The sequence below is a fragment of the Octopus bimaculoides genome, chromosome 20 (genome assembly GCF_046866305.1).
Source record: "Octopus bimaculoides isolate indiv1 chromosome 20, ASM4686630v1, whole genome shotgun sequence".
Classification (NCBI taxonomy): domain Eukaryota; kingdom Metazoa; phylum Mollusca; class Cephalopoda; order Octopoda; family Octopodidae; genus Octopus; species Octopus bimaculoides.
Genome location: NC_142947.1, coordinates 35970915 through 35992855, shown reverse-complemented (window position 1 = coordinate 35992855; position 21941 = coordinate 35970915). Strand labels below are relative to the sequence as shown.

At 37.3% G+C, this 21941-nt stretch overlaps 1 protein-coding gene across 2 annotated transcripts in view; it reads right to left on the bottom strand.

Moving 5' to 3' along the window:
• Positions 1-21941, bottom strand: part of LOC106875444 (cytoplasmic dynein 2 heavy chain 1) — a 309460-nt gene that overhangs the window by 153396 nt on the left and 134123 nt on the right. For both annotated transcript variants that reach the window (XM_089338346.1, XM_089338347.1), the window contains exons 24-29: positions 18251-18474; positions 15819-15951; positions 9969-10199; positions 4546-4659; positions 3215-3474; positions 1540-1679 (exon numbers count right to left, since the gene is read on the bottom strand). In XM_089338346.1, coding sequence (XP_089194472.1) covers positions 1540-1679; positions 3215-3474; positions 4546-4659; positions 9969-10199; positions 15819-15951; positions 18251-18474 — 1102 coding nt within the window. The remainder of the gene's footprint in view (positions 1-1539; positions 1680-3214; positions 3475-4545; positions 4660-9968; positions 10200-15818; positions 15952-18250; positions 18475-21941) is intronic.

Genomic DNA, 21941 nt, shown 5'->3' with positions numbered 1-21941 from the left:
TTCCTTTTCAACTATATTGACTTGAGCACTATTTGGTTTCTAGATTGAGCAAGTTAAAAAACTACACTTCTTAATCAGATCTTAAAGATACTTAAAGCAGCACTGGAGATTCTTCTGTGATCACTGATTTAAATATTAATTAGGATTGACATTTTCTTAACCTTGGTATTTTCTATCTGTTAAGATTCCTGCTTCAGTTTCTACAATAACGAATGATTAATTACAAAAGTGTAAAATTTCTCAGCCGATAGCATTTTACATTCAAGAAGATTAATCTCAACTGGATATGCTTTGAGAAGACTAAATACTACATAACTGGCCATTTACTGAAATCATAAAAATCTCATGTTGTAAAAGACATTGTGTATTTGATGGCATATAAGATGTACTTTTGCCCTCGCAAAAGGTCCCACATACAAAGTTGGGCCTTCCATAAGCAATACATCCATGTTAACCATTTAGCATTCAGACTGCTCTGTCAAAAGTGATACTTATTTATTCATTTTGTTTTGAACTAATCACACGTTATCTCATACCTTCTAAATTTTGATGGTTCCACCCATGCCAGCATGGAAGGTGGACATTAAACGATGATGATGATGATTATTATTATTTACTTTTTATAATTACACTGTAAGGTCAATGTAAAAAGCCAGACTTGGCCAGTTTTAACATAAAGCTGCTGGAATATTTAGGCCAGGTATGGCTGGTTTAAATACTAAAAGGTTAAACCCGTTTTTTTCCTCTTGAATACGTCCTGCTGAAATTGGAGTGAATCTTATACACCCGTGCATCTTTTATACCGTCAAATGCAGTACATTTCACAAGGTAATGGTAAAGAGATTCTAACCAGAAGGTGTGTTTATGTCCCTGTAGCTTAGCGATTCAGCTAAAGAGACCCATAGAATAAGTACTGGGCTTACAAAGAATAAAGTCCTGGGGTTGATTTGTTGAACTAAAGGCTGTGCTCCAGCATGGACACAGGTAAATGACTGAGACAAGTAAATGAGTAAATCAGTTCTTGCAACCTCTTTCTGTTGGCCAGTAAAAATTAAGATGTGTGTACTGTGTCATATAAAAAATGGAGAATCCAGGAAAGTACCTTATTACCAAAAACAAGTTACCTTGGCCCTGGTGTCCCAAGTGCACATGCACTGAACTGGGTAAATTTGGTTCCTGTACAGTAAGGTTTAAAATGGCCAAGACATGCTCTATATTACAAAGGTACCCCCAAGTGATTCTATCAATTTGACTTTTGGATGGTGAGAGTCCAATGGATAAAGTACATAGGCTGGTGTTGAATACTCTGTACTTCTTATATTGTAGACTGCTTCTTAAGGAAACATAATAGAATGTCAAAGGTGAGAGGATGAGGTCAGAGGGTAAATTGCATTTTCAAGGGAGGTATCAACAGCAGGAGCAGTAGTGGCAGCAGATGCAGCAACAATAACAACAACAGTAGCAGCAGCAGCTGCACAATAGCATCAACAGCAAAAACAACAACAATGACTGACGAAGATGACAAGCTTCATAAGTTACCTTGAGTTAGGGTCAAGTAGCACTTGTCAGTGAGTGGAGTATGGACCAGTTTCTGGACATTCCCTTGGTATTCAAACGTGTAGTTAAATTCAGCGTCCACCATCTTGACGATACAGAGGTTTGTATTCTTCGAGTAGAACCTGTAAGAAAGGGAGAGCCCTGAAGATCTAGAAAAACTAATTCATTTCACATGTTGAAGAAAAGGGCCACCTAGGACTCTGTCATATTAATAGAACATGTTAAAATGTTAAGGCGGCGAGCTGGCAGAAACGTTAGCGCGCCGGGCGAAATGCTTAGCAGTATTTCGTCTGTCTTAACGTTCTGAGTTCAAATTCCGCCGAGGTTAACTTTGCCTTTCATCCTTTCGGGGTAGATAAATTAAGTACCAGTTATGCACTGGGGTCGATGTAATAGACTTAATCCATTTGTCTGTCCTTGTTTGTCCCCTTTATGTTTAGCCCCTTGTGGGCAATAAAGAAATAAGAACATGTTAAAAAGTCGAACCTGATATAGTGTAAAAGAGCATGAGCATGTCCGTGCATCTGCATACGAATGTGTTTAGATGTGCACATATATATATGTGTGTATGAGTGAAAGAGACTGTATTACTACTACTACTACATCCTCATCATTTAAGGCATGAGTTAGACAGTTTGACAGGGGCTAGTAAGCTCCACTGTCTGCTTTCGAATGGTTTTCACATCTAGAGAACCTCCTTAATGGCAACCACTTTACAAAATGGACTGGGTGCGGTGTACATGGTACTAGCACCTGAATGGTCACCAAGCAACTTGCAAGACAAAAATCGCTCAACTGAGAGTGGGGAGTGGTATTGAAGGCAGTGGTTTAGTGCCAGGTGATGAGAGGCTAAAGAATGACAGAAGAACAGAAACAGGTGTCTTACTGCAGGGGAGATACATGGTTACTTTAGTTGGAGGGCAGGAGAGAGAGAGAGAGAGAGAGAGAGAGAGAGAGAGAGAGAGGGAGAGAGAGAGAGAGAGAGAGAGAGAGCAAGAGAGAGAGAGCACGAGAGAGAGAGCAAGAGAGAGAGCACGAGAGAGAGAGCAAGAGAGAGAGAGAGAGAGAGAGAGAGCAAGAGAGAGAGAGAGAGAGCGCAAGAGAGTGTATGTGTGTGTGTGTAAGTTAAAAAACATAATAAAAGCACAAACAAATAGAGAGACAGAAAATAAGAGAGAGCAAGTGTGTGTGTGTAAGTTAAAAAACATATAATAAAAGAACAAACAGAAAACAGACACCAAAAGTCAGCAGCCCCTCATCAGTTATCAGCCAGAGGGTCGAATGCAATTTCATGCCTTCGATATATATATATACATACATATATACATATACATATATATATATATATATATATATATATATATATATTTTAGAGCTTATTTATTCAAGCATAAGTAAATATACATACAAGACGGACAGAATTTATGTTAAACCCTTTAGCATTTAAACTGGCCATATCAGGCCCAAATACTCTACCTTTAGGTCCTTCTAGAAATATACAATCACATCATAAAAGCTACAAGATAATGCAGAATTATTTCAAAGAAATATGAATAAACGAGCATTTCATTTGGCAGAGTAATGTGAATGCTAAAAGATGAAAATGGATATAATATAACTGAAGAATTAAATACGAGAAAATGTTGGTGCCTTTCACCTGAGCTGTTTCTGCCAATGCCAATCTGTAACAGAAGTGACATTTGCTGCCATCAGCTGTTGGATCACATCTATGCCATGAACCATATCAAGGATGAGAGCTTTTAGTTTCAGCTCAAGTATGTCTTCACATTTCACATTTTGCCTGGTAAGAACATCAAGCCTATGTTTGACTTCATGCAGGTATCCATTCAAGTTGTTTTGCTTGATAGCATTCTCACATTGCTGGGTGAATTGAATCTGCCCCACAAGACATAGAATCTGAAATAAGAAAAGTCACTCTTTATAGAGCAGAGCTAAATGCTACATTGTGATTGAGAACACTAGAGGTTATCAAAATTATATCAGTCTAAAATATGACCAAGAATATCAAATAGAGAAAACTTGTTTTCCAAAAGTGATATCAAAAATGGAATAAGCAGAACAAGAGGAGACACAAAAGTATAGAGATTTGCTGAAGGGGTCACAGGATGTGTTATGAAAGAATTTTGATAAAGAAACTAAAATAATAATAATAATACTTTCTGTTGGAGGCACAAGGCCTGAAATTTTGGGGGGAGGGGTTAGATGATTACATTGACCTCTGTGTTTCACTGGTACTTAATTTATCGATCCTGAAAGGATAAAAAGCAAAGTCGACCTCAGCAGAATTTGAACTCAGAACGTAGCAATGGGTGAAATACCACTAAGCATTTCATCCAGCATGCTAACAATTCTGCCAGCTCACCGTCTTAACTAAAATAATAATAATAATATTAAAGCTGAAGTGAAGACCAACATCCACAAGTATAACAATATGATATGCAAATAATGTCTTTTTTTACTTGTTTTAGTCATTGGACTGTGGCCATGCTGGGGCGCTGCCTTCAAGGGTTTAAAAAAGGCTGAGAGTTTATGTGTTAAACAGGAAGTGTGGTGTTAAAACAGGAAGTGTGTGTAAGGGAAGACAATTCTGTGGGTTTTATACTCTTCAGTTGGAGTTCTGGACTCTTTTTCAGCAGGAAGTTTATATCTGTTCTTAGAGAAACAAGAAGTAAATTTATATGTATTTTAATGGGTAGGCGGGAGAAGGGAATATGGTCACCGAGGAGTTTGTATGTTAAGAAGCGTTTGGAATTTCTACACAAGAAAGAATCAACAAGGAGAATCTTTTTATAGAGATAAGCATTAAGATAATATGACTCTCCCTAGACAAAACAAAATTTGCTTCAACACACGAGTTCACATAAAGAATCTGGCAAATCAGATTCGAAAATGAAGTAAAGCAAATAATGTTTTCTAAGAAGTAGAAGAAAAAATCAAAATCACAAGAGAATTGGTAAATTGGATTACCTGTGAAGGATAATTGTTTGGACCAGGTTGTCCTGTCTGGGATTCTCGCAGACAGTCTTTCAGTAAGTCTTTCAAGGTCTCTTTCATTTCTATAGCCAGGCTGTTCATCCACATCTGTAAAAAAACACAGAAGATTTAAGAACAAAGAAGAATTAGTGGAATAAACTCCATCAGGATTTAGAATGGAATACACAATGGTGGTGGTGGTGGTGGTGGTGCTGCTGTTGGTGGAGGTGTTGGTAATATTGTAGGTGGTGGTGGTGTTGGTGATAGAAATGATAGTGAGGTTGGTGGTGTTGGTTTTGTTGTTAGTAGTGTTGGTAGTAGTGGTGTTGGTATTGGTAGTAGTGGTGGTGGTGTTGATGTTGACAGTGGTAGTTGTGGTGGTGGCAGCGGTTGTGATAGTTGTGGTGGTGGTAGTGGAGGTGGTGATGTTTACCATGGTGAGTGAATCTGGTGTGGTGATAAACATGGAGGTGACAGTCGTCAAGGTGAACTTGGTGGCTGTGAATGGGGCGATGGCTAAGGAAGTGCTCATCACTACCACTCTCCTCACCCTCCTGATTATCATCATTCCCACAACCATCATTCTCACTACTACCACCACCACTACCACCACATGTATGTATGTGTGTGTGCACATGTATGTATGTGTGTTTTCATGTTTTGAGACTAGTTTTAACATCCAGTCCTCAGAGTTTTTCAGGTAGGTGTCTAGGCCAATTGTGGCAATCTTCATTGTTAATGCCAGTTGTAAAAGTCCACGGGCCTCCCTCTTTTCTTCTTCTTCTTCTTCTTCTTCTTATTATTATTAACCTGCTAACTTCCCAAGAGCTTTGATTATTTGGCGTCATAAAACACCTTTGACTCTGGAAACATTCGGTTGGTAAATTAATACAACAAGATTTGTCAACCATTAGTGTTTTCGTAATCAATTCGAAAATCCATTGCATGGGTGATTAGCCCATTCAACTTCACCAGAGCCCTGTTGGCCAGCTTTACCTGTTTCCATCTCTCACAACGAGGATGAGGGGTTGGGCTTTGAGACAGATGCTTGCGTAGTATACTTAAAATCAGATGGCCTGAACACATAAGCAATATGGAGCTATGGCAAAGAACAAATCAAGTTTCAATTAGGGAGCAAATATTTAAGAAAAAGTGGAAGTGGATTGGTAGCACAATTAGAAAGGACACACCAAATGTAGCGAAAAGTGCTTTACAGTGGAATCCGGATGGATATAGAAAGAAAGGTAGGCCTAAGAACTCGTGGCGTAGATTAATAGAAAAGGAACTAGAGAAAGGGGGACATTCATGGCAGAGTATAAGTACAGAAGTGAGAAATTATGCGACATGGAATTCAATTATAAGTGGCCTATACTCCGTGTTGGAGGGTTAAAGGCAAGGAAGGAATTAACCTGTTACCCACATAATTCCTAGCAGGAATAAGACTGAACCTGAGCCAAACCAAACTAATCATTATCTAAGTAAATATCAATATCATAAAATCAGGTTAGGGTAAGGGTTAAAGCTATCTTGCTGTAGCGGAGTGACAGAGAGAAAATCAGCTTTGAGAGGTTCAACTGGACAGGGACCTGGAGTGAAGTTTTGAGACAAGTTTTTGGAAATAAAGTATGTCTAATACGTATGCCAGTAAATACGGTACATAAACAGTGACCCTTAATATTGAAAATGTTGGGAACCACAAAAACAGATCATGACAAAAAGAGAAGCAAAACAAAAATAATACTGGTAGGATTTGAACCCAGAACGTTGAGGTATGTAACCCAAGAAGTAGGGTAAGACAATTCAGTCTGGTTGTGTCTGAAATAGCACAGACAGCTGGTAATTATTCTAACAGTAAATGCTGTTTACAGTGAGTTTATCATTAGAAGTCTACCATTACGCTAGCAGTCTCTGTAATACTTTAATACTTACGAAATATAAAAAATCTTGATGGAATTGAGTTAAAGCTAAGTGCTAAAGATTAATGTGTATCAGAGAAAGGAGAGAAAAAGACAAATGAACGAAAAGGAAAAACTATTTGCAGTTTCAAGAGGTCTTATTAAAGGCAGCTTCTGGATTTGAAAGAGTTACTGTGGCGGTAGCATTAATACCGATTTCTTTTGCACTAGGCACAATGCCAATTCTTATATTGGGAAAGGATGTAGCCAGTCGTATTGACTGCAGCAGAAGCTCATCTGGAATTGATGCAAAAGCAGATAATAATAATAATAAAGGAGTCTCTGTTTAATGTATTTAGTCCAGATGTCTGCTAGTTCTGCTGTTTTACAACCGCCACATGTCTACATAATGATAACATACTCTTGTTGTTATTTAACTGCTGTCAATAAATGACTATTCTGCAGCATACAGAACAATGAGATAGTGATGATGATGGTGATAGTAGTGATGGTGGTGGTGGTGTCACTACGACAATGATGATGGTGATGATAGTAATGATGATGATGAAGGTGATGATATTGAATATAGTTTTTGATTTTTCTTCAGCCATAGGACTCCATGTCGTATAAGTGGCTGAAATATAACTGGCCAATTGAAATTTTCACAAAATAAAGACAGTACAGATAACAGAGGATCTAGTCTTTAAAGCCAACTAGTAAAAGTAGCAGGTGGGATGGTCATGGTTGTATTGCCTTTTATTATATCCCTCCCCTACTGATTATCATCATTCCCACAACCATCATTCTCACCACTGCCACCACCACCATCACCACCACATGTATGTATGTGTGTGTGTGCACATGTATGTGGGGCTGAATGAACAAAAACAATGATTAGGTAGTTGCTAAATGAACAAAAACATGGGGTTAAATGAACAAAAACAATGATTAGGTAGTTGCTTGATCTGCTAAATATAGCAGCTGACAACCTCTGCATCTTCCTTAAAATGTGGCCTAAATGTCAGACATTGCAATTAGACAAGCTTCTCTGATTATGGTTTTAGAATATGACCTTTAAGTTAAGTATTAAGAAGACCCATCAAGCCAAGTAAAATCACAGTTGTGGCAGATACTAGTGACATGCAAATGGCACCTGTGCTGGTGGCACGTAAAAGCACCCATTACATTCTCAGAGTAGTTGGCATTAGGAACGGCATCCAGCCATAGAAACCATGCCAAAACAAACTGGAGTCTGGTGCAGCTTTCCTGCTTGCCAGCCCTGGTCAAACCTTCCAACCCATGCCAGCATGGACAATGGACATTAAATGATGAAGATAATGATGATGATGATGATGATGATGATGATGACGATGTCTGAAGTCTGAAATATTAAAACAATATAGTCTGTGAAAAAGAATAGACAACCACATTCAGCACCTCTGTGTGTCCAATAAGACCACTGAAAGGGAATGAAAAATAAAAACATTTACTATCTATTTCCTGAACCATGGTTTCAAGCTATTTTCAGCAAAATTAAATAATTTGCTAGGCCAGCTATCATCAGCAGGAAATTATCGAAATTATCCCTAATTATGGTACCTTGGGAAAGTGTCTTCTGCTATAACCTTGGCGAATCAATGCTTTGTAAATAAATTTGGGAGACAGAAACTGTGTGGAAGTCCATCTGTCTGTCCGTACATCCACACATAAAAAAAAAGAACTTTATCTTAATTTTGAAAAATAAAAGAAGTACAAAAAAAACACATTATTTATATATATGCATGTATGTTTTTGTGTGGCTGTGTTTCTCCCCTACCACCACTTGACCATCGATGTTGGTGTTTACATCTCTGTAACTTAGTGGTTCAGCAAGAGAGACCAATAAAATAATTTATAAGTACTGGGGTTAATTAATTCAACTAAAAATTCTTCAATGTGGTGCCCCAGGATGGCCGCAGTCTAATGACTGAAACAAGTAAAAAATAAAAGATACACACACACACAAACACGTATATAGCTGCATGTATGTGTTTGTCTCCCGTCTATCACTAGATAATTGTTGTTTGTTTGTTTACATTCTGTAACTGAGCAGTTCAGCCTAAGAAACTGATAAAATAAGGACTAGACTTAAAAGACAAAACAAACAAATAGAGAAGTACTGAAACAAGTAAAAGACAAAAAGATCAAAAACGAAAGCCTTCCATGCAATGTTCCAATTACTGGCAGCTTACTTCCCTAATAGCAACATATATTGATTAAGTAATTGATTAAATTAATGATGTTGGTGCAACAGCTGTGTTCTATCATAACTGGACATTAGAACACAGTAATACGAATGTAGAGTGTACTACTAGACATAAGGAAACCAGGCCAGAAACACAAGTCAATGTGGAATGAGACAACCTCTATATGGTCAAGCAAGCTACTAGAAATAGCAGCTGAATCTCTGTCAAATACCACTCCATTGTATTAACCCCTTTGGTAGCGACCCACCTGAAATTGTTTCTGGTTCTGTAATAATACAAACACCCATCAAAATTTCCTGTTAATTTCTGTTCCAAATACCAGATTCAAGAATTTTTTACTGTTTAATTGTTTCAGTCTTTAGACTGCAGCCCTGCTGGAGCACTGCCTTAAACGGTTTGGGCACTGCTTTGAAAGGGTTGGGTGAACAAATTGATGCCGGTACTTATTCTATCAGGCTTGTCTGGGAATGTAAACAAAAACCACATTGTCAAGCAGGGGTGGTGGACAAATGCAAACACACAGACATACACACACACGTGCACATGCATGCACACACACAAATGCATGCATATATGTCATCATCATCATGAATTAATATCCACTTTCCTGGCTGGCATGGGTTGGATGGTTTGAAAAGAACTGATGAGCTGCAAGACTGCATTGAGCTCCAATGCCATCTTTGGCATGGTTTCTATGGCCAGACACCCTTTCAAACACTAACCACTTTACAAAGTGTACTAAGCCCTTTTTACATGGCGCCAGCAGCAGCAGCAAAGTTGCCATATGACATGCAACACACAAAAAAATAGGGAAAAAGGAAGAGGCCCAACAGTCAAAGATCATACCACTGGCTATGGCCACGATTACAATTTCATGGGCGCCATCACATGACACTGTCAATGGCCACGACTATGGTTTCACTTGGCTTCATGAGTCTTCTCAAACACAGCATATCACCAAGGTCTCGGTCACTTGTCATTGCCACCATGAGGCCTAACATTCAGAGATTATGCTACTGGCAATAGCTATGATCATGATTTCATAGGTGCCATTAATCATGCATTATCTTGTAGCTTTGAGATTTTGATCATGTGATTGTTTATTTTAAGAATTACATTGTAGGGTAGGTACGAGAGGTCAAATCTGTTCAGGTTCACCATAAAAACAGGTAAACTATTCAGGCTAGATATGGATTGTTTAAATGTTCTGGGGGTTAATAGTGATGTAATAAAAAAAACTCTAACGAAACCAGAAAGAATATAAGATGTAACAAACCTCAACATCATTGCTGATGAGAACTTGTTGACGAAGTGGTACCACCTCCCCATGCAATGACCTCATGGCAAGAATCTGGCTACAGTCATCATTAAACTGGACAGTATGAATGCCGGCAAACAATTTCTTCAGGTGGGTTTGGATTACATCAGGCTTAGTTGACTGGCCAAGAATCTCCAGCAGGTCCTCGTCTCCAATGAAATAAAAACGGGGAAATGAGGACCTTTTTTCCTGGAAATTGAAAAGCAAAACATAATTAATCATATATGTGTGTGCATGTGTGTGTGTGTATGTATATGTATGTATGTATGTGTATATATATATATATATATATATATATATATCAAACAATAAGCAACACGGATTTTAAAAGTGATTGCAGTACGCACGTTTATAGCCTTGTCCATGCATACTGCTTACACCTTCCCTCTCTTTAGAAGTAATTGTCCCTTTGCTATCACCACTAGATAAGAAACAATAGAATTCTGAGACAGTTAAAACTTTTGTCTAGAATCAATTACTAGCCTGATAGACCCTGCTATGTCAAGATGGACTTATATATTCTTCCTCAGATTTGGATTTTATGTATGCTCTCTCCCACTTGGTTTTAATATGTTGCCACATTTGTAATATGTCTTTTTTCTGCATTTTTCGTGCAGCTGAAGATTGCTCTTCATATTGCATTTAAGGTAATGCTCACATTACTTAAATAAATTGAAGTAGCATGAAACGTGCGTACTGCAATCACTTTTGAAATCCGTGTTGCTTATTGTTTGATTTTAATCACCCATCCTTTTGGGATGCGATATTCGGGTGCCTTCGCATAAGTACCATATTCAAGCCTTGAATCTATATATATATATATATATATATATATATATATATATATGGGAGAATTTACGAAGAAAACAACAGACGAAGACAGGTGGTGTAAACAACAAATATATATATCCATACATATGCATGTATGTATATGTATGTATACACACACACACACACACATATATATATAAAGATAAATGATAGAAAATGGAATTAACAATATTCTTTATTTAAAATCACTACAATTGTTTCAACATAATCTTACATCTTTAGTACATGGGTGAAATGTTGTGTAATCATTATTCCACTGTATGATGACATCAGATAGCCAATAGCTGTGGACAAGCTTTTTACCTGAATCTTACTTAACACATACACATATAGAGTCATCATCATCATCATTTACCGTTCACTTTCTATGATGGCATAGGTTGGATAGTTTGACAGTTGCTGGCTAGGCAGAAGACTGCACCATGCTTTGCTGTCTGTTTTGGCATGACTTTTATGGCTGGATCACCTTCCTAACACCACACACACACACACACACACATATATGTATATGTATATATAAACAGAAACTGTAAACATTATCAATATGACATAATTTATGTTCATTATTAAATGTTGTGAAGCTGTGGTACCTTATCCAGGGAAGGCCCTTTAAACACAGCATACATCAAAGGTAGGCAAAATGAAATTGCTTTGAAAGAGAGTGACAGATATTGATATTCCACAACCATTTCTGCTCTTTGGTGCCACACTCATCTGCCTATGGAACAACCTGTTTTGCCAGCTAGAGGTATGTATACAAATAGCATAAAAGCTATTTGCTGATGTGAAAAGGTGTTGCACAAATAAAATATAATTAGAATTTGTGTTTGAAGCAGCTTAAATAATGTAAACATTAAAAATATGACATATTTAATGTATGTATGTTATTAAACACGATATGTCCTTAAGGAGATGGGGGTCTTTGTTGGACAAAAAAAAATGCACATACATTAAGTATATGTCATATTAATTATATATATATATATATATATATAGTTTAATTATCCAGTAGAGGTAGAATCAACAAAAAAGTACTCCATTCAGTAAGAGATAAATATCAATTTAAATACACAGCCGAAAGAACAGCTAATATTTATAAATATGCCTGCTCAAGAATCATAAAAGCATGAAATTATAAGTAGCTCTTTTGGTTTAAATTGATGTATGCATGTATGTATATTAGGAAAAAGATGACAATAACTGATTATCTTATGAACTTCATTACCTTACAGCTGTTTCCGCTATAAAATACAGTGGACTCATCACTGAGCCCCTGAGTAATGCTTTACAATTTCATCAAAGCCTTAAAAATGAAGTCTTGTTTTTTTATTATTGCTCTGTACCCAACTAATACTACATTCAGAAGCATAGGTATATAGAATTCTATGCCAGGTTAATACTCTTGCAATTCCTAATTGACATATATATGTGTGTGTGTGTGTGTGTGTTATATTATATTATATAGTATATTATAAAAACAATAGTGAAGGCGAATGGCTCAGTGGTTAGAGCATTGGGCTGACAATCATGAGGTAGTGAGTTCAATTCTCAGACAGTGCTATGTGTAGTGTTCTTGAGCCAGTCACTTTATTTCACATTGCTCAAGTTCACTCAGCTGTAGAAATGAGTTGCAACATCACTTGGTGCCAAGCTGTATCGGCCCCTTTGCCTTTCCCTTGGATAACATCGGTGGTGTGAAGAGGGGAGGCTGGTATGCATGGGCGACTGCTGGTCTGCCATGAACAACCTTGCCTGGACATTGTGCTTTGGAGGGAAATTTTTTGGGTACAGCCCCCTGGTCATTCATGACCAAAGGGTGGGGTCTTTATCTTTCATATATATATGCGCATACTGGTGCCAAGCTGTATCAGCATTTGCCTTTCCATTGGATAACATCGGTGGCATGAAGAGGGGAGGCCGGTATGCATGGGTGACTACTGGTTGTCCATAAACAACCTTGCCCAGACTTGTGCCTCGGAGGGGAACTTTCTAGGAGCAATCCCATGATCATTCATGACTGAAAGAGGTCTTTGCTATATAACAATTAATAAACAAGAGCACTCAGAGAGTGTAAACCTCTGCCAACACAACACCAATGTCCTCTCAAACATTAGCCAGAGATGATTTTTAAAATGAGAATATCTGAAATAAACTCAACTGCTCTTACAAACAAGAATACTAAAAATGAACCTGAATGCTCTCAAAAATTAAGTAAAAAACAGGAAAAAATAATCCAGAATCCTTGTTCGGTACTGGATCGATGCTAAAATCTAATCAGTTCATGCCAGTCACAAGGCCAAAACATCCCTGAAAGTTTCATCTGAATCCATCCAGCAGTTCTTGAGATATCTTGTCCACAGACAAACAAACAAACAGACACGACTGAAAACAATACCTTTGCCTTTGCTAAGGTGGAGATAGTATTAGTGGGAAACCATTGTTCTTCTCTCGGCATTGTTAAATTCTTTAGAAATGTTATTTTTATTATTATTATATTTTTCTAATATTTTAACTCAACCTTCCAAACGACAAATCATTCAATAATTCAATTCTATTTACTTCAAGCCAAAGGTGTGGTTAAGAAGTTTGCTTCCCAGCTATGTGGTTCTGGGATCAGTCCTACTGTATGACACCTTAGGCAAGCATCTTCACCTGTAGCTCTAGGCCAACCAAAGCCTTGTGAGCAGATTTGGTAGATAGAAACTGAAAGAAACAAATCATCATGTGCTTGTGTATTTGTGTGTGTGGTGTGGATGTGTGTGTGTGTGTGTGTGTGTGTACATGCATGCGTGTATTTGTGTGTGTGTGGTGTGGATGTGTGTGTGTGTGTGTGGATGTGTGTGTGTGTGTGTGTGAGTGCATGTATATTTTTGTGTACTGTGTGTATGTGTGCACATGTATATGTGTGTGTGTGAATGTGTGCATGTATGTATATTTATGTGTGTGTGTGTGTGTGTTACTGTCTCCTTGCCTTGACATTGCATGATAGTCGTGAACTAGTGTCACGTTATGCAATCTTTTGTGAAGAACACATGTCTGGCCTTGAGAAAACATTAGCTTCCTTGGAAACAGGTGAGAGTTGGTGACAGGAAGGGCATCCAGCTAGAGAAAATCCACCTCAACAAATTCCACTTGATCCATGTGAGCATGGAAAATGTATGTTAAAATGATGGTGATGATGACAACGACGACAATGATGACGATGATAATAACAACGATAATTCTATTTACTGAAAGTCAGTAATGATCCAGTTAATTTTATTTAAACACCAATCATAATCCAGATAATTATATTTAAAAATCAACTATCATGCACACATATCTATTTTAAATCAATTTATATTCTAGACAATTTTATTTTTATTTCAAGCCAATTTTTATTCAGTTAATTTGATTATAAAAATCAATTATCATGTAGGTAATTTTATTTATTTGAAGCCAATTATCATCCAGATAATTATATTTATTTCAAATTAGTAATCATCCAACGAGTGCACCAGAGCACTTTACCGTTAGCTAATAATAATGATGATGATGATGATGATGATGATGATGATCATGATCAACCTCATTGTTATCTTCCTCCTCCTCATCTTGTCATCGTCATCATTTTAACATCCACTTTTCCATGCTTGGAGGTTATTGAGGCAAATTTCGTACAGCTGGGTGCCTTTCCTGTCACCAACCATTACCTGTTTCCAAGCAAAGTAATTTATCTCCCCATGGCCAGACATGTTTGCATGGAATACTGCAAATGAATGACATTCATTTACAACATCATGCGATATCAAGACAAGTAGACACAAACACACACACATAGGTCAACCCATACCAGCATGGAACATCATCATCATCATCGTTTAACGTCTGCTTTTGCATGCTGGCATGGGTTGGACGGTTTAACTGGGGGCTGGTGAGCCAGAAGGATGCACCAGGCTCCAATCTAATCTGGCAATGTTTCTACAGATAGATGCCCTTCCTAATGTCAACCACTCCGAGTGTGGTGGGAGCTTTTTACATGCCACCAGTATGAGGGCCAGTCAGGCAACACTGGCAACGACCATGATCCAAAGGAGCTTTGTGTGTGCCACCGGCACAGGACCGGTCAGCCGGCACTGGCATCAACTATGTTAGAATGGTACTTTTTACATGCCACCGGCATGGGAGCGAATCAGGTGGTACTGTCATCGACCAGGTGGTACTGTCATCGACCAGTACCAAATCAAGAATTTGTCCCCCCGGGTCCAGACCATCAATCAAGAGTTCTATTGTGACATTTTGAATCTGTGGAGCATGAAGAATTGGATTCTTCACAACAACAATGCACCCTGTCACTGAGCTATCCTCACTTGTGAGTTTCTTGCCAAAACCAACATATTACTTCTGCTCTCACCCTATTCACTAAATTTAGCACCTGTGGATGTCCATCTCTTCCCTACGATGAAAAGGCAGCTCAAAGGTCACCGTTTTCACACTGCTGTTGAGATCTGAAGCAAATTGCAGAAGGTCCTTGACTCACTTACAGAAAATGACTTCCAGGCTGGATTCCGAAAGTGGCAGGAATGCTGGGACTGGTGTATTGCTGCACAAGGTGACTACTTCGAAGGAGATGATGTTAAAACTTAAGTAAAATAGTTATTTTTCATTAAACATAAGTCTGGAAACCTTCTGATACCACCCCATAATATAATATAACAATAATATAATAGTGCTGGCTTGACTGGCTTCTGTGCCGGTGGCATGTAAAAAGCACCCACCACACTCTCAGAGTGGTTGGCATTAGGTAGGGCATCCAGCTGTAGAAACACTGCCAGATCAGATTGGGGCTTGGTGCAGCCTCCTGGCTTCCCAGACCCCAGTCGAATCGTCTAACCCATGCCAGCATGGAAAACAGACATTAAACGATGATGATGACGATGATAATGATGAATATAACAATAAAAACAAAAAGAGAGGAAGACAAAATGGTATAAAAACCTCTAAGAATTCATTGAGAGCTTTCTGGCATCTTTGCAGTTGGTCCACCATTGTCTTTAACTGATCACAAAGTCCTACTTGGTTTACAAGAGAAACATAACGACGATCTCGCTGTATGTCCGTCATAATGGCTCTGCCAAAATATAATATTTTAAAATGTAAGATGAGATTAGTTTGTATAAAAACAAAATTTTACTTAACAGAGTAAATATTTCAAAACCCTGATAAATAAGGGCCTCTATTAGGGATCCGAAACCTGGACATCATCAGAGATTTTGTGATATGTAAGTCTTAGAAGTAGGAAGCAGGGCAAAGAGCAATGACACTAGAATCTTGATGGAATATCTAGAAGGTGTGGGTACAGGTGTGAGGCATGGTTCCAGACTCAATCCCACTTCATGACACCTTCGACGATTGTCTTCTACTACAGCCCCAAGCTGACCAAAGCCATGTGAATAGATTTGCTACACAGAAACTAAAAGAAGCTTGTCGTAGTGTGTGTGTATGTGTGTGTGTGTGTGTGTGTGTGTGTGTGTGTGTGTGTGTGTGTGTGTGTAAGGAATTTTCTTCCTGATAGTCAGAGAACTGTTTTACAAAGATCATCTTTCCATGCGGGCATAAGTTGGTCATTTTGAGAGGATTCACTGAATTTAAGAACCATGTCTCACACGAACATTTCATTTTGGCTTCGTTTCTATGACTGGATGCCATTCCTAATGCTAAATACTTCAAAGATTGTACAGTAGGGGACATCAGTACAAGTGATGTGCTTTCTTGCTTGTTTCATGCTCTTGCGAGATGGAGGTGGGGGTCATTTCAGATTAGTGGTCCCAGAGACATCATGATGTATAGAGCCAACCAGGTCCACCAGAACTCTCCATTGCTGGTAGTTCTGTGCCAGCTACTCTGCATCCTCCAAAGTGGCATTGAGCCTCTGGAGATCTTCCACATTCACTTCCAGCCATCTGGTGCAGGGTCTGCTACAAGTGATGTTGCTATATGAATTGCAAAACCAAAAACTTCTTCAACTTAGTAGAGAGAGAAGCTGTTTTAGGCAAGGTGTTGAAAGGATAATGCATGATATAAGGGACATAAAAAGGTTTGTTGTTGTAGAGAAGGTACATGGCTGCCACCCATTATATGAGGGTGGGAACTGATGGGATGAAAGCAAAAAGAGAGATGAAAATAGAAAAAGAATTAAATTAGAAAAGGAGAGAAAAAGCGTGTTAAGTAGAAGAAAAACAAAGATTAAAATTAAGATATTTTTGCTAAATTATAAAAAGATAATTAAATAGCATTTATTTTCCAGAAAATAACCATAAAAGCAAAACAGGTAAATGATGTAATTTATCTAATATTATCAACAAATATAAAATTTTTATGTAAAAATTAATTCATTAAAATAAAATTTCCTTTTGTTAGAAAAAAACAAAACAAAAAAAATTGCATTACTGTCAAAAAACAATATTTTCACAAGCTTTGCTGTAACCAAAGTCAATTTCAAAAGTAGTTTGATCAGCGTTGGTATCAAAGTTGCAGTCTTCAAAATTGCCTTCCCTCCTTCCATTATCAAACTCAGAATCTAATATTTCATTTATTAGTCTATTTCCTAATAAGCCATATATTTATTGCTTCCTCATTTTCATAATAGATTTCTTTTTATGTAATTGCAAAATACAAATAGCAAGAAAGAATTGGTATATCAAAGAAAGATAAAACAAAAATCTCGGCTAATATAGCAAGTTTAGAAGCACAGAATAACAAAGAAGAATAAAAAAAAAATGTTTATGAAATGACTTGATCACTCAATGCGAAACAATAAACAACACTGATCTGATAAGCGGAAAAAACATAAATCAGGTGTTACTTGAAGCTACTGAAAATCACAATTATGTACATTCAATGCCCAGTGACACAAGTTAAAAAAACCAGGAAGCACTGGGTGTGTCTCCTGCCATCACTTTAGCAATAAAATATAGATTCATGATTTAATGCCACATATCAAAATGTGTGTGTCAAACATGGTATTCACAGTTCTACACTGCCTTCCAGTCTGTTCCCTGAAAATCTTCAGCTGTACAGTTCCGACGTTTATATATATCATTAAGCTTAATGATTCCAGGCTGGATTCCAAAAGTGACAGGAATGCTGGGACCGGTGTATTGCTGCACAAGGTGACTATTTTGAAGAAGATAATGTTAAAACTTAGGTAAATAAGTTATTTTTCATTAAACATAACAAGTCTGGAAACCTTCTGATACCACCCCATAATATAATATAATATAACAATAATATAATAGTGCCACCTTGACTGGCTTCTGTGCTGGTAGCACATAAAAAGCACCCACTACACTCTCAGAGTGGTTGGCATTAGGAAGGGCATCCAGCTGTAGAAACACTGCCAGATCAGATTGGTAAAAAATAGAACTTACCTGAAATCACTATCGACTCTCTTGAAGCGGTTCTGTTCCTTAGGTAAAGCACCGCGACCAAATATCGGTTCTAAGTAAACCCATTTATGCTGAATTTGGTAAAGGTTCTGCAAGTACTCGTCCAAACTTGCTAAGCGTTTCTCCCAAATTGTGGCTTTATCCAAAAAGTTTTTGAAGTACGGTGAATCTTTAAGGGATTGCAATAAGCACTGTTGGTCTCCAACCTGTAAATTAAAGACAGAAAAATAGTTCCTTGTCATATTCAAAGTATTGAGTTGTTAGACAAATTTGTTTGTTTCTTTTCAACATTATTTTTGAATTACCATCAGTGGTGGCCTGTAGATAACATTAGTTGGGGTGCTGCTTCAGAAAATTTTTAGCCGTTGTTTTAATATTGTGTAAAAGGAAACAAACATATAAAAAGAATATTTATACATAAACTTGATCGGTTCGCGTTTTAGTCACTGCCGGGTAGTGTGTTAAATTTGTTCACTGAATACCGCTGTGAATTCCCCCTAGTTTTTCAAAAATCCCATCTAAATCACAAAATAAGGGAGGAAAATCTGCCCTATTTGTCAAATCCTGGCAGCAATGCTGTAGTTGGAAGTAGGATAATAATCTTATTCTACGCTTTATCACATTCAAGAATATAAACACGTTTTTAAGCACTGTACACGCGGAGTCAAAAAGAAACACTAACTTTCACCATCACACCAGGGTCAGCACTGCGTGAACAACAGTGCTCTCTCTCCCTAGCATGCAGCTTTCTATCTTAGACATGTGAGCATACACACAACAGCCCAAACACTGCGTCGCTGGAACTGTGAAGCATACAGTTCTATACAAGGGTTTTGTATTGTTTTCATAAACTAGGGGATGGCCACTGACATTAAGCTTAAGGAGTATATAATGTACAAGTATAAAGAAAGAATTAAAAAAAAAAGGACTCATTATATTGAATGTTATCAATAATATCAAGTGGAAATAGGGGATGCTGCAGTTCCGCAGTGCCTATAGACAAGCTGCCACTGATTAAGATAAAAAATATTTTTGTTATAGTGTTTTATATTCTTTTTTATTTTGCAGCTCTGTTCTTCTACAACTTTTTATTTTTAAGTTCTGAATTAAAATCTTCTACCAAACATTAGTCACAATTTATGTTCCTAACACTATCTTAATGGCAACTAAGTTATTTTACTAAATTCTTTGTTATATTTAAAATTAATTGAAAGAAACACAGAACATTTCAACAAAAACATAGTCACAAAAAGGTTAATCAGATGTGGAAAGGACATGCTCAGGACCATTTTGTACTTTCTTATAATAGAAAATGATAAGGAAAACTGTAAAACAGTGATCAAAAGCTTATCTTCTGTAACTATCTTGTCTAGTTTTTAAAAGACATTTTGCATCTAGGATTATATTATATTGAATGTGATCTTCCCTGTTGAGGACAGTAAGGCATGGTTTGAGGAAATTTTGGCTGGTGTTTCTGTTAGATAAAGCGATTTCTTGAAGGCTCTCGCATTGGTTCATGTTGGGTGAGGTTGATATGGTTAGTGGTCAATTTGAATTTTCAAAGGCCTGGGGTAGAAGGACCTAGACTGATAGGAGAGTGCAAAGGAAAGTAGTTCTAGGAATAAAGTAAGGATTCTAATGAGTAGACATTGTATGGGTTATGAGAGGAAGTGACATAGGTTAAAACAAACAGATTTGGTTGAAGGTCAGTAGGCTTGTGGTGGTGATAAAGGTGGTGGGGCACAGAGGCCAATATCTTAGTGATGAAAGAAACGGAAAGAGAAAACTGTTAGACAATAGATAAGTCATTGGAACAGAGTCTGTGAGTAGAAATTTGCATATCAAGCAGATGTTTTTGTTTTATATATATATATATATATATATATATATATATTATATGCAGTCCAAAGGTGATGAATTAGCAGAATCGTTAGCAAGCTGGACAAAATGCTTAGTGGCTTTTCGTCCATCTTTATTTTCTGAGTTTAAATTCTGCTGAGGTCGACTTTACCTTTCATCCTTTTGGGGTTGATAAAGTAGTACCAGTTGACCATTGGGGTTTACATAATCAACTGCACCCCCCCCCAAAAAAAATTTCAGGCCTTGTGCCTATAGTAGAAAGCATTATATACATTCAAAATTTATTTGTCTCTAAAATATTTTTCTACAATTACAGCAGTGGAGCCTGAGCTGGTTGTTGTACATAATTACTTTTGAAATGCCACATAAAAACAGACACCAGAGTAAATTCTGCAAAGAATAAAAAGCCTGATGCGACACCCCACATAAACCTAACTTGGTTACTAAGGTCTCCAAGTTCAAATCCATTCAAGGTTGTATAATTCCAATGTTGATAAACACTGGTTTTTTAACATATAAAAGAAAAAAGCATTTCTGTGTCACATTAAAGATAATTTATTATCCAAAGTATAGCTTCAAGACTGACTCAAAAAATTTATTTACTTTCATTTAGATACAATATTGATTTTGTTTCGAGAGAACCATTGATTTCCTTAGTAAGATTTGGCTCAAGACCAATGTTTTAACATACAAGGTATAGTTCTTTAACTCTTTCATTTGTTCTAGACATTATGGCTAATGATGTTCATTTGACTGAGTATATTACTGGTATCTGTGTTTATTGATTACAACAGAATCAAACCAGGAGGGATTGAAAAGCAAAATAAATCCATGGTGGGATTTGATTTTCAAACTTAGAGATAAATAGGTGCAGGTGTGGCTGTGTAGCAAGAAGTTTCCTTCCGAACCACATGGTTCCAGGTTCAGTCCCACTGCATGGTATCTTGGGCAAGTGTCTTCTACTATAGCATGAGTGGATTTGGTAGATGGAAACTGAAAGAAGCCTTGTGTGTATATACATACATATATATATATATATATATATATATATATATATATATATATATATATATATATATAGTTTACAGATCCAATAGACATGGAATCAACAAAAAAAAAGTACTCCATCAAGCGACAGATAAATATCAATTTAAATACACAACTGAAAGACCTACCAATAGTTTCATGCTTTTATGATACTTGAACAGGTATATTTATACGACAGAGCCTGAAAGATTTCTTTAAGATACATGGTGTATTTTATAGATATGCCTGTTCAAGTATTATAATAGCATGAAACTATCAGTAGCTTTTTTGGTTGTGTATTTCAATTAATATTTATGTGTGTGTGTGTGTGTGTGTGTGCGTGTGTATCTATGCATATGTGTCTTTATGTCTGTGTCTGTCCTCCACCACTGCTTGACAACCGTTGCAGGTGGATCTATGTCCCTGTAACTTAGCAGTTCAGCAAAATTGACTGATAGAATAAGTACCAGGCTTAAAAAATAAGTACTGGGGTCAACTAAGAATTCTTCAAGGTGGTGCCCCAGCATGGCCGCACTCTAATGACTGAAAGAGATAATAGTAAAAGATAATGGAAGGTTTGGATGCATGGTTTATGTAACACAGTGGAAAGTGAGAGAAGAGGGGAGAGAAAGGGAGAGGGAAAGGGAAAGAGGAGAAGAAAAGAGGTGGAGGTGAGAGGGGAATAGGGTAGAAGGAGGTGATGGAGAAGGGGAGTGAGGGGATAGGAGGGGAAGGTAGGGAAGGTTAGGAAGGGATGCAAATGAGGAGGAGAGCAAGGTGGACGAAT